This window comes from Apis dorsata, unplaced genomic scaffold (genome assembly GCF_000469605.1).
Source record: "Apis dorsata unplaced genomic scaffold, Apis dorsata 1.3 scaffold_19, whole genome shotgun sequence".
Classification (NCBI taxonomy): domain Eukaryota; kingdom Metazoa; phylum Arthropoda; class Insecta; order Hymenoptera; family Apidae; genus Apis; species Apis dorsata.
The window spans coordinates 456,437-469,284 of NW_006263321.1; the positions used below are offsets into that span (position 1 = coordinate 456,437).

Below are 12,848 nucleotides of genomic sequence, written 5' to 3' on the forward strand. Positions count from 1 at the left end.
ATGTATATTTTGAAAATAGCAAGTATGAAGAAGCTTTACAGGAGTATACACAACAGTTGGAAATCTGTAATATATTAGAAGATAAATTAAATATAGCAATAGCTCATAGAATGATTGGAGAAATTCATATAAATATTGGTACATATGAAGAAGCATTAAAACATCAAAATTTTTACTTGGGTTTGTGTTTAAAATATTTATTATAAATATAAAATATTTTCAAAATGTTCATATTAATAAAAGAAATTAATAAAAGAAATTTATATTATTAGAAAATTATATAATTATAAAAAGTTTTTTTGTTAGATAGAAGGAGCCAAGGATATAAAAAATTTATTAGAAGAACAAAGAGCTTATGCAACATTAGGTAGAACATATTTTTGTTGGGCTGAAAGTTTGCCTGAAAAATCCGAAAAAAAAACTGATATTCTCACAAATGCAAGAAAAGTATACATGAAGAGCATACGTCTTTGCAATGAGTTATATTTTTTTTAATTTTTTTTATTAATTTAATATTAAATATATATAAGCAAATTACAAATAATATATTTATGTTTTATTTAGATTGGGAGATACTGATATTGAATTGAAAGAATTAATTACAATGAGAGCACGATTGTTGTTAAATTTGGGTTTGGTATTACAAGCTGAAAAAAATCATCAAGAAGCTGTGGATTTAATGGAAAAAGCTGCAATATTATGTGAAACACATAATTTGCGGGAAGATTTCCATAGAACGCAAATTGCTCTTGCAGGAATTCGCGAACGAAATTATGATTATGAATTGGCGTTAAAACATTTTGAAAATGCAACTGAAATTGATAATTCAATTTTAAAAGCAGAAGCACGATTTTTTCAAGCAGAATTACTTTTAAAAATAGAAAGATGGTCTGAAGCTCGAAAAATATTGGTGTCTCTTTATGTTATGAATAATTTACCGCAAGATTTTAAAAATCAAATAGAAAAATGTCTTAGGATAGGTATTTTTGATTTTAAATATGAATTTTTTAATAAATTTTTTTAATAAATTATAAAAACTAAGATATATATATATATATAATGTTAAAAAATAATTTGTTTATAGTTGTAACATTACAAGCAAGTGAAGAAGCTTTATGTACAGAAGAAAATATGAGTAGTAAGTTGAAATTATATGAAACATTAGGAGATGCAGCAGTAGCTGTACAGTGTTTTGAAAAAGCCATCAAATATTATAGAAAAATGCTCGTGTGCGCAGAAGAGATTAAAAGTGATCGTAGAGGAGCAGCTTTATTAAGTTTAGCACAAACTCTAAAAGATATTAGACAATATAATGAAGCACTGGATTTTGCTCATAGAGAATTAGAATTATGTACAGATCCACGTGAAATATGTAGATCTGCTTTATTTTTAGCAGATCTATTGATAGCTGTTAAAGCAAATGATGAAAAGATTCAAGAAGTTTATAATTTAGCTTTGAAAAATGCAAAAGTTTGTAATGATGTTTCTTTAGAAGCTAGTGTTTTAAAAGAACATTTAAATTATTTAAACAATTCTAGTAAAACTGAAGAAATAGAAGCACTTAAAATAAAATTAGATATGTTAGAGAAATTAAGTAGCAATATAGATAGTGAAAGCGAATCAGAAGAAAATCATATCGGCGAAGATATTTGTTTAGAAGATTTGTCTGATGTCGAAGCAGAATTGAAAATTAAAGAAAATATAAAAAATAAAAAACGGACCAGAAAAAAATCAATTGCAATAAAAAGAAATGAAAAAGGAGAAACACAACTTCATGTGGCTTGTATTAATGGTAATATTGAAATTGTAGAAAAATTATTAGAATCTGGTCATTTAATAAATGTTAGAGATCATTTTGGTTGGACTCCTCTTCATGAAGCTGCTAATCATGGTCATGTAGAAATTGCTAAATTATTATTGAAATATGGTGCAGATGTAAATGATCCTGGAAGTTTAATGTGTCAGGGTGTTACTCCTCTTCATGATGCAGCTTCCTGTGGCAATTTTACCATGATGAAGCTTCTAATTGAACATGGAGCAAATGTAATTCTTAAAACGAATGAAGATGATACTGTATTAGATTGTTTAGAACAATGGAAGGATCGCGTTGATTTTTTATCTCCTGAAGATCAAAGAGATTATGATGAAATACATAAAATATTATCTGTTATGATACCGATAAGCGTAAAAAAAATTTCGAAACGCATTCATGAATCTCCATGTAATTCAAGAACTCATATCACAGATAAAGCTGTAATTGTAAAAAAAATTTCTGCAGGTGAAGATTATAAAAGAACTATAGCTAGTTTGAAACATAGAATTGATCCAATTGGAACATCTTTGTCATCTATGAAAAAAAATATGAATCCTCTTTTGAATAGTGAGGAGATCCTTTTAGATAATTGGTTAGAAGATGATATGAATGAAAGTGCTAGTAACAAAAAATTCTCTGATGAAAATTTTTCTTCGATAATAAAAAGAAAATCAAGTAATGAAGACATCGATGATGAAAAAAATTTAAAACGATCGAAAATAAATGATCTCATAATAAAAGATAATGAATATAATATGATACAAGAGGATAGTAATGATTATGATACTGAAACAATACAAACCTTTAGTGAAAATAAAATTCAAAAGAAAAATCAGCAAATATCTTTGTTATCAATTGGATTTACTAAAAATTCTACTTCTCATAGTTCTTCATCTTTAATTCCAACTAACACAGGATTTGAATTAGGAGAAATCGATACTATGAAATCAGTTATTTTAAATATCTCTGTGGATGGAAAAATATTTAAAATACAAATAGAATTTTCAAATACAATTAGACCATTGATAGAAGAAATTGTAACTGATATTGAAACTAAATTTTATAATGATAGTGGATGTAGAGTAAAGTTAGAATTAAAAACTATGAATGGTATTGTAATTAATTGCAATAACGTGTTCACAATATTAAATGAAGGAGATGTTGTTAAAAATTTGATATGCGAAATAATTCATTTAGAAACTCCTTCTATTATTGAACGATATAAAACGATATGTAAAAATTTTAATATAGGTAAGCAGTCTTTAAATAATACATTTGTAATTTTAATTCATACTAAGTCTTCAATATTTTTAGATATTCGAGAATGTATATTAAAATGTTTGAAATCATGCGAAAACACATTCATTTTACGCTTGAAACAAGAAAATATTAAAAAGGAGGAACTTATATCTTTATTAAAAACTTTGGAATATCAGAAGAATGTTCAGATATTAGATTTATCTGGTGGTGAACTACATGAAATCGGAGAAGTTCTGAATAATTGTATTTTAAGATTGTCAAGTTTGCAAGAATTATGTCTTCAAGGATGTGATATAGATTCTAAATGTTTAAGTAAATTAGAAAAATTACCTTTAAAACTTAAGTTTTTAGACCTTAGTTATAATCCACTTGGGCCATGTAATCAAGAAATCTTGTGCAAACTTTTTACTCCTTTGACGCAACTTCGGACATTAAATTTACGATATTGTCAATTGCATAATTTTCAATTTCTTTCAAACAACTTTAGTTTAGCGAATTTAGATATTTCTTGGAATAGTATCAATAAAGATAAATTCTATATTACTTTACAAAGACAATTGCTTAATTTAAATTTATCGAACACTATTTCTAGCGAATTCAATGTGGTAAAAAATATTTTTAATGAAACAAATATTTCATTTATAAATTTAGAATCTTTAGAACTTACTTTTTGCGAATTATTAGATATTGATATTAAAAATATATTATCGCGTGTATCAAATCTTTCGAAATTAGTACTCAGAGGAAATAGAAAAATAGGAGTACAATCTTTGAATTTACTTTTAGAACATACACCAACATTAAGACATATCGATATTAGTGGATGCGAGAATATTGTTAATTTTCCTAATTCTGGAATATTTATTGAAAGACCTGAAATTTGTACATTAATTGCAAATATGTATTCAAATGTATGTGATTGTTGGCTTCAGTTATGGCGAGGAAAGGGTGTTATGAAAAAACTGCCACATAATCTTACTATTTTTAAACCCATAGTAGAAATAGAAAATTGAATTTTTATTTGCTATATATATAATTTTAATAAATTACAAATTACAGACAAATTATTCACTTTAAAATATTTTTTATATTTTACATTATTGTCTTTAATTGATAGTAATTTAAAGTACTGTATTTTTATATAAATCATTTGTTTTAAGTTTATTTTTATCGATTAAATTTATTTTAATTAAAAATATTTTTCATTATAGTATTTTATATATATATTTAAATCAATAAATTATATATATGTTTAATAAATATATATATTATTTAAATCTAAATAAATATTTTTTCAATTATTCATTTATTATATGTGCAAAGAATTGAAATAAGAAAGAAGCATCGATGTGAATGGAAACTTCATCGGTTTTGAATGCAATGCTGAAGTATATATGTATATATATATACGTATACATATAGCTATATACACGCTTTTTTAATTGTTTATAACCTTAAAATTAGCATTCAATCAAAATAGATAAAAGTTATATAAAATATATATGATTAAATAATAAATGAGTATTTAAATAATATGTTTAAAAATTTTTCTTAAATACGAAACAATCTATAAAACAATAATATAAATAAATATTTATAACAGATAATATTTATAACGATCGTTTCGTTTTTTGATGAATGATATTAATATTGTTTAATAATGTAAGTGTAATAATAATTCTAATTGTAAAAATTAAAATTACGATAAATAAATTATAGCATATGTTTTGTAAATTATATATATATATATTAATATATTTCTTTCAGAAATTTTAACTTTTCAGAAGTTTAACAAAGAATATAAGATAGCTAATGATAATTAAATGTGAAAAAGATGTTTGTATATTTGAGCAAAAAAATAGCAATACCAAATAATTTTCGATTAAATTGTATAGCATGGAATCAAAGAGAAGGTTATATAGCTGTAGGTGGAGAAGATGGTCTTTTAAAAGTGCTTAGAGTAGATTCCAATGTCAGTGGTTCTATTAGTGGTGCAAAGTCTAGAAATTTAACAGCTGCAAGTAATTTAAGTATGAATCAAACTTTGGAAGGTCACAATGGACATGTACAAGTAATTACATGGAATGAACAACATCAGAAATTAACTTCAAGTGATCAGAATGGTGTAATCATAGTTTGGATGCTATATAAAGGTTCCTGGTATGATGAAATGATAAACAATTGCAATAAATCAATAGTTAAAGGAATGGCATGGAGTTTAGATGGGTTAAAAATATGTATAGTTTATGAAGATGGAGCAGTTATTGTAGGTTCAGTTGATGGCAATAGAATTTGGGGAAAAGAATTAAAAAATATAGCTCTTGCTGCTGTACAGTGGTCTCCAGATGGAAAATTATTATTATTTGGTATAAAAAATGGAGAAGTTCATCTCTTTGACAATCAAGGTGTATTTTTAACAAAATTAAATATGTTACCACTTAATAGTGGCCAAATTCAAACAATAGTTTCTTTGCAATGGTACGATGGAAGAAATGGTTATATTGGCTTAGATTCTCCTACTTTAGCTGTTTGTTACAGAAATGGCAAAATACAGCTCATGAAAGATACAAATGATGATAATCCAATTGTAATAGAAACTGGTATGACAGCAGCATGGTGTTGTTGGAATAGTTATGGATCCATATTAGCTGTAACTGGTATGATACCATTATTAGGTAATGGAGAAGCAAAAGACATTAATGTTATTCAATTTTATACTCCATTTGGTAAACATATGAGAACTTTAAAAATACCTGGTAGAGAAGTCACATGTTGTGCATGGGAAGGAGGATCCCTTAGAGTAGCTTTATCAGTTGACTCTCACATTTATTTTGCAAATATTCGTTTAGATTATAAATGGACTTACTTTAGTAACACTGTTGTATATACGAATGAAAAGATCACTAAGGATGGCATTTGCATTATATTTTGGAATACAACAAATAATACTTATTGTACTAAGAATGTAAGAGCATTGATTTCTATAGCTTCATGTGGAGATCATTGTGTTTTAGCGATAAAAAATGATCTTGCTCAAGGATCAGAACAATTTGCACTTTTAGTATGCAATACAATTGCCACTCCAATAGATACGAAATATATAGATCTGGACCCATTATGGGTGACAATGACTAACAATGTGATTATTACAGCATCCAAGAACAATTTTTTAGTTTGGAGTTATCGTACTCCTCGTAATTCCATGTTACATGCAGGAAGAATTAGAAGAGACAAGATTTACCATATTGATGAAACTCCAACTGGAGTGACAGAAGTCATTCAAGATTTAGATAAAGACAGATCCTTTGAAGCACCTATTAATACTAAAGCTACTATGGATCCAATTTGTTGTTTGTGTGCAACTGATAAGATTCTATTGATAGGTAGAGAATCAGGAATGATTCAAAGATATTCTTTATCTCAAATAACTCTTACAAATAGATACAATACATCTTGTAAACTTTACAAGATTGCAATCAATTGTGATTCGTCACGGGTAGCTATTATGGATTTGAATGGTATTTTGACTATGTTAGATTTAGAAACTGATTCTAGAAAAAATATTATTTCGAAAGATGAAGAATCAGAGAACGAAATAAACAAGTTTGAAAGAAAAGATGTATGGGCTATGTGCTGGGCACAAGATAATCCCACTTTATTAGCAATTATAGAAAAAACTAGAATGTATGTTTTAAGAGAATTCGATCCTGAAGAACCAATATCTTGTTCTGGATATATTTGCTCATTTAAAGATTTAGAAATACGTTGCGTTTTACTGGATGATCTCATGCAAAATCCGGAAGATACAAAAAATGAATTAATAGTAGATTTAGAAGTAAAATCCTTAAGGGATACTAGAGAATTGTTGATGAAAGTAGGATTAAAAGAAGCCAACAATTTCATTCAAGACAATCCACATCCACGATTGTGGCGCTTGTTAGCTGAATCAGCTTTACAAAAATTAGATTTGGAGACTGCAGAAAATGCAATGGTTCGTTGCACAGATTATTTGGGAATACAATTCATTAAACGTTTGCAGAACGTGCATAACGATCAATTGAAAAAAGCCGAAGTGGCTGCTTTTCTTAGCAACTATGATGAAGCAGAAAAGTTATATTTAGATATGGATAGAAGAGATCTTGCTATTTCATTGCGTCAAAAATTAGGAGATTATTTTCGAGTTGTACAATTAATGAAAATGGGTATCGGCGGATCTGATAAACAAATGGAATATGCTTACAATAAAATTGGCGAATATTATACTGAAATACAGAATTGGGAAGGTGCAAAAGAATATTATGAAAAGACTAGAAATTTGGAAAAACTTATAGAATGTTATTACAAATTAGAAGATTTCGTTCAATTAGCAGGAATAGTACAACAGCTACCAGATAAAAGTCCTCTTTTAAAAACAGTAGCAAGAATGTTAGGTTCTGTAGGTATGTGTTCCCAGGCAGTGGCAGCATATATAAAATACGGAGATGTGAAATTAGCCGTGGATACGTGTGTCCGCTTAAATCATTGGGACCAAGCAGTTGAATTAGCAAAAACATATAAAATGGCTCAAATAGATGAATTATTGAATAAATATGCCAATCATCTTTTGTCTAATGGTAAGAGATTGCAAGCCATAGAATTATACAAGAAAGCAAATCATAACTTAGAAGCAGCGAAGCTATTGTTCAAATTAGCAGAAGAGCAAGCAAAAACTAGAATGAATCCATTACGTGTAAAAAAGATTTATATCTTAGCAGCTTTGCTAATTGAAGACCACATCAATAGTACTCCAGCTATTAAAGGCGGTCGAAGTAACGTTGTGATGGGATTAACAGAGAATAACGAAGATAGTCAGGTGATAGAAAATGCTTGGAAAGGTGCAGAGGCTTATCATTTTCTTTTATTAACCAATAGACAGATATATTTAGGAAATTTCGACGCAGCCATGAAAACAGCTCTGAGATTAAGAGAATACGAAGAGATTTTACAACCTGAAGATATTTATTGTTTGCTTGCTCTATCAAGTGCAGTTAATCATGCTTTTGCAGTTTGCTCTAAGGCGTTCGTTAAATTAGAATCTTTAGAAACTATATCAGAGACGACTAGAGAAGAATACGAGGATTTAGCTGTGGAAATTTTTACCAAACATAGTCCTCAAGATGTTCGTAATTCTAAAGCAGAATGTACAAATTGCGAAAGTCTAGTGCCTGATTGGTGTGTTGCTTGTCCTAATTGCATGACCAGATTTCCTCCTTGTATCATGTCTGGAAAACCACTAATGGATCTAAGCAATGCATGGATTTGCACTGTTTGCAGACATCACGTTGCTACAGAACGAGATGTGGTTAATATTAATGCTTGTCCCTTGTGTCATAGTACAGTTACATATATGTAATGAAAACTTGTAAGAATGCATTAAGCATGCATTACCAAACAAATATTTTATGTTTGCGCTTTTAACAAATATACTAGCGAACTTTAGACTTGTGTCGAATATATTTTTTTATAGTTATGTATTATATATTGCTAAAAGAATTGATTCTAATTCTTTTTACTACTTAAATAATCGACATTGTACAATTTCTTCATTATATATATATATATATATATATATATAGAATTCATATATAGCAAATTATATAGCAATGCTTATTTAAATTAATAATATAAATAATAGAGCAATTATATGATATTTTTATTTAATATATATATATAGAATATATTATTTAAAGACATGCGAGTTGGTGACAATTATTGTGACTAAAAAAGAGAATAATTTTTGATCTCATTTATAAAATTATATTTGTATTTCCTTCTTTAGGAATTAATTTTAATTTAATTAATTTTAATTATTGCATTTTTCATTTCAAATGTATTTTTTATATACTATTATTAAGAATAATGTATTTGTGCAATTTAATTGTATAATTATATTTAGTTTGTAATATCCGTTCAATAGTTGAAATATTAATACCGTCCATTATTATAATAATATTTATTAATATTAGTAGTATGTATTATCATCCATATTAAAAATTTTATGGAATTCTTTTTTGATGAATATTTTTCCCAGATTATAAAAATTTAAATTCATATAAAAAATTTAAATAAATTTTTCAGTTTGCGCATGGCAACTGATTTGGCGCGTAAATACTGTATTATAAAATTTCAATCTCTTCTATTCAAACGTTTTTTGAATATTGCGCATGCGCGCACCACTGTCGGCACGCGTTCCTTCCACGAGTCGGTCAGTGCGCGTCGAACGAGGAGGAAGGAGATATCGTATCGGATTATCGTCCTTTTTTCACGAATATTTTCGGCATTTCTTTCGAATTATAATTTTTTAATTACCGAAATCATCGTGGCGCTATCCGCCTGGAATTGTCTAACGTGCTTGCCAAACCGAGTCACGATTACGAAGTCATTTATTCGCGAATGTACAAACGTGAGTGTCATATCCCGCGTATTTGTCGCGTCAGTTCGTGAGTGTATCGCGAGTGTTCGCCACGGGAATAATTATGAGTGCTATGCTACCGATATTATGTGTTATCCTGACCCTTAGCGTCACGACGACTACGGTGCACGCCGGATTGAAATGTGACGCTGTCAGATCGTACTTCGAGTCGCAAGGTTTTCCGGCCACTGACATTCCCAAGGAGGCAATTTCATGTAAGTTTTTATTTGAATTTTTTCTGTTTAATACGAATTTCATTTTCGAATAAAATTATGATTCATTCCGAACAAACTGACAACAATTTTTAAAGATGGCGCGAGTGTAGAAAATTTGAAAATTGCGGCGTAATTTAAAAGTTCGTAATGTTTGATTATTTTTGAATATTATTAAAATAATTAATAAAACAAATAAAATTAAAACTGTTTTAGTTTTTTATATTTATTTTGAATAGAATCATATTCGATAAATCTTTTAATTTAATTTCGTTTTTTTATATTGTTTATATTATAATTATTTTATCGTTTTTATCGAATTTCATATATAATAGACAGTTTTAAAAATAAATTTTTAATAAAAATTCTTGATTTATAATATTTATGTTCAATGAAATTTCTCAAAAGAATAAGAAAAAAAGCACAACATAGGAATAAAAAACAAGTAATAAAATTTAAAGTATTTATATATTCAGAATTAGAATAAACATACTCATAATTTATAGTTATCTATAATTTATTCGATGGTATTTCATTAAAATGATTCAAAAGCAGAAGAATACGTTCAACGTAAAAATATTTATAGTTAATGAATTATGAGTTGCGTTTCTTCGCGAAGGGGACTCGATTCGTAAAAGAAAAACAAATAAAAGAAAAATTTTCGCATCTTGAAATTGGATGGATGTATTGTACAAATGTTTCATTTTATTTATAGATGTTTTTAAATGTTTGTCAAAAATTTTAAGATATATTATAATATAGTTCAAAAATTTTACGTTTTATCCTACGTAAGTTAGCTAATGGATAAGAGTATTCACACCTATATAACTAAATACATTGGTTTATCACCCGGATATATATACATATACACTTTATACGAGTACAAAGAACCTGTCTGACTTTATCGGTGGGTGCAATCAAATACATCCAGCTTCAAAAGTATATTTACTTGTGCCGAATAGATAATAAGGAATCGTATGTTCCGTTAGTATAATCAAATGATATATAATTTTTAAAATGGTGAAAGCGGAATAGGTATTTTTAAATTAGATTAATATTTTAATTAGAAAGAAATAATATATATATATATACATACAATTGTATATAATTGTTAAAAAAATATTGATCCTATAGATTTCTATAAGTGATTAAGAAGATTTCTATAACTATTGGTAAACATATCTTATGGAATGCATTATTATCATTATAAATGATATGCATTTATATATTATAAATAATTTATATAAAATATTAAATATATATATGTACATAAATAAATATGAAAATTTTTATACAACATATATATATTTCTATCGATGAAAATTGTAAATTTTATTAAAAATTTGCAATTTCTTCATTAACAATTTTCATCGATATGTTATATTTCATAAATTTATACATATTTGTTTAATAAAAAAAAAATAATTCATATATCTGAATTTCGATTTTTTTTAATGGATAAAGAAAACGATGCAAAATTAATAGAAATCTATTATTGTATGTTATAACATTTTTTTTCAAATTATTAAAATCTATATGTACAAGGATATTTCATATACATTTCGCTCAATGGCACAATCATTTCGCCATTTATTATAAACACTTATAAACACTTTTATTTTTGATTCGTTTTTCCATATAATCATATTCGTGTTTATCGGCGAGATGAAAAGAAAGTTGTGTGGATTTCACAGGGTAGATAAAGAACCGTGAAAGAATATGAAGCAGTGAGTGCAAATGATATATCACGAAAAAATAAAGAAAGAAAAATAATTCAAGACGTTCGCGATTTATCATAGTGCACCGTGTTGAACGTGCACGTTAACTACATTGCGCATGCGCACAAAAAAGCATGCGAGTTTCGATATAATTTATTCGTACGATTTTGTACAACAAAGATTGCTTGTTATTTTATTAATTTCATGTTATCAAATCAAAGCGATATTTATCAAGGATAGTGATCATTAAACTCCCTACTGTTATCATAGATTGGATCATATTACAGTATCGAAATCCAAAACCATAGACATTCCATCAGGAGCTCGAAACTGTTCAAATCATGAACGTTGTCTAACCTGTCATAAGCATGGTCTCTAACCGAGAATCGTTAATCGTTCGTATTCCCTCTATTTCGTTCGCGTTGACAAGTTAGCGATGGATTCCAGACGCATCATCGGTTGCCAACTCTGTATGGATGAAAATTAATCTAAATCGATGAACAGTTTTATTTCGTCGCGTCAACGCGATCGTAAAAAAAAAAAATGCGTTTAACAATTAATAAGTGGATCCGAAAAAGCATTACGCTTTTTTGATCCATTGAATTTTTAAATTTACGATCTTTCACTATTTATTTTTTGCTCGAAATTTCTTCTTTTTCTCACGTGTCGACTACCTGATGCAATATTCAGGGCGACGAATAGCTGTGCAAATTGCTATTTAAACTTTCAGACTTACTATCTCGCGAGATAACATTTACTTTTCGATTCTAGTAATTGCGATATTTGATACAATTCTTCGTTTATTTTGATACATTTACTTTCACATTAATTTACATTTGTTATCGTGTCACGTTTCCATTCACGATTTCTTACTATCTCAATCTCAGAAATAATTTTATTAAAGATGAACCGAAAATAATTATTTCATTGACTGATATTCATATTCGATTTTTTTTTCTTTTTTTTAGAATTTTAGTTTTCTTGAAGATGGTAGATAATATTAAAAATTTATGAACAATAAAAAAAAGTTGGCATCTATTCAGAAATAATAATAATAATTCCGGTTTTTCAATATAATAAATATTCCTCGCGAATCACTTCTGTTTCCTGTTCATTATTCACATACATCGTACATCCAGTGTAAAGAATCCAGCGGATTAAATGGACGGAGTTTGTAAAACCGGCAAGAAATCCTATTCGACCGGCTTCTCCGGGAGTTCCGTCAGGGCTTAGGATCACCATAGACGCTAACAAATGTTCCGGCGTGTTGAACAGGCTATGAAGGAGTTCTACGTTCTACGCGAGCCGTCTTTAGTATTATCTGGGGATTTTACTGTTGCTCGACTGGAGTATTCGGCGCGATTAATTCTCTCTCTCTCTCTCTCTCTCTCTCT

At 27.9% G+C, this 12,848-nt stretch overlaps 3 protein-coding genes across 3 annotated transcripts in view; all 3 read left to right on the forward strand.

Annotated features, from left to right (window-relative positions):
• Positions 1-5: 5 nt before the first annotated feature.
• Positions 6-4,152, forward strand: LOC102676449 (tonsoku-like protein; the record flags this gene model as incomplete). The annotated part of the gene is made up of 5 exons (XM_006607824.2): positions 6-180; positions 311-479; positions 565-980; positions 1,085-3,064; positions 3,128-4,152. Coding segments are annotated over 5 exons (3,699 nt in total), but the record flags the coding sequence as incomplete, so codon positions are not given.
• Positions 4,153-4,864: 712 nt separating this feature from the next.
• LOC102676584 (WD repeat-containing protein 35) lies at positions 4,865-8,530 on the forward strand. Its single transcript, XM_006607825.2, has one exon. It carries the CDS (start codon positions 4,908-4,910, stop codon positions 8,463-8,465), a length of 3,558 nt encoding a protein of 1,185 aa, XP_006607888.1. The 5' UTR covers positions 4,865-4,907; the 3' UTR covers positions 8,466-8,530.
• Positions 8,531-9,185: 655 nt separating this feature from the next.
• The window catches only part of LOC102676806 (glypican-6), a 105,980-nt gene continuing 102,317 nt past the window's right edge, over positions 9,186-12,848 (forward strand). Inside the window, exon 1 of the mRNA XM_006607826.2 lies at positions 9,186-9,739. Coding sequence (XP_006607889.1) covers positions 9,589-9,739 — 151 coding nt within the window. The 5' untranslated portion in view covers positions 9,186-9,588. The remainder of the gene's footprint in view (positions 9,740-12,848) is intronic.

What these genes read in the sequence shown, in the direction of transcription:
- LOC102676584 (XM_006607825.2), top strand. Translation starts at nt 4,908, where the DNA reads ATGTTTGTATATTTGAGCAAAAAAATAGCAATACCAAATAATTTTCGA.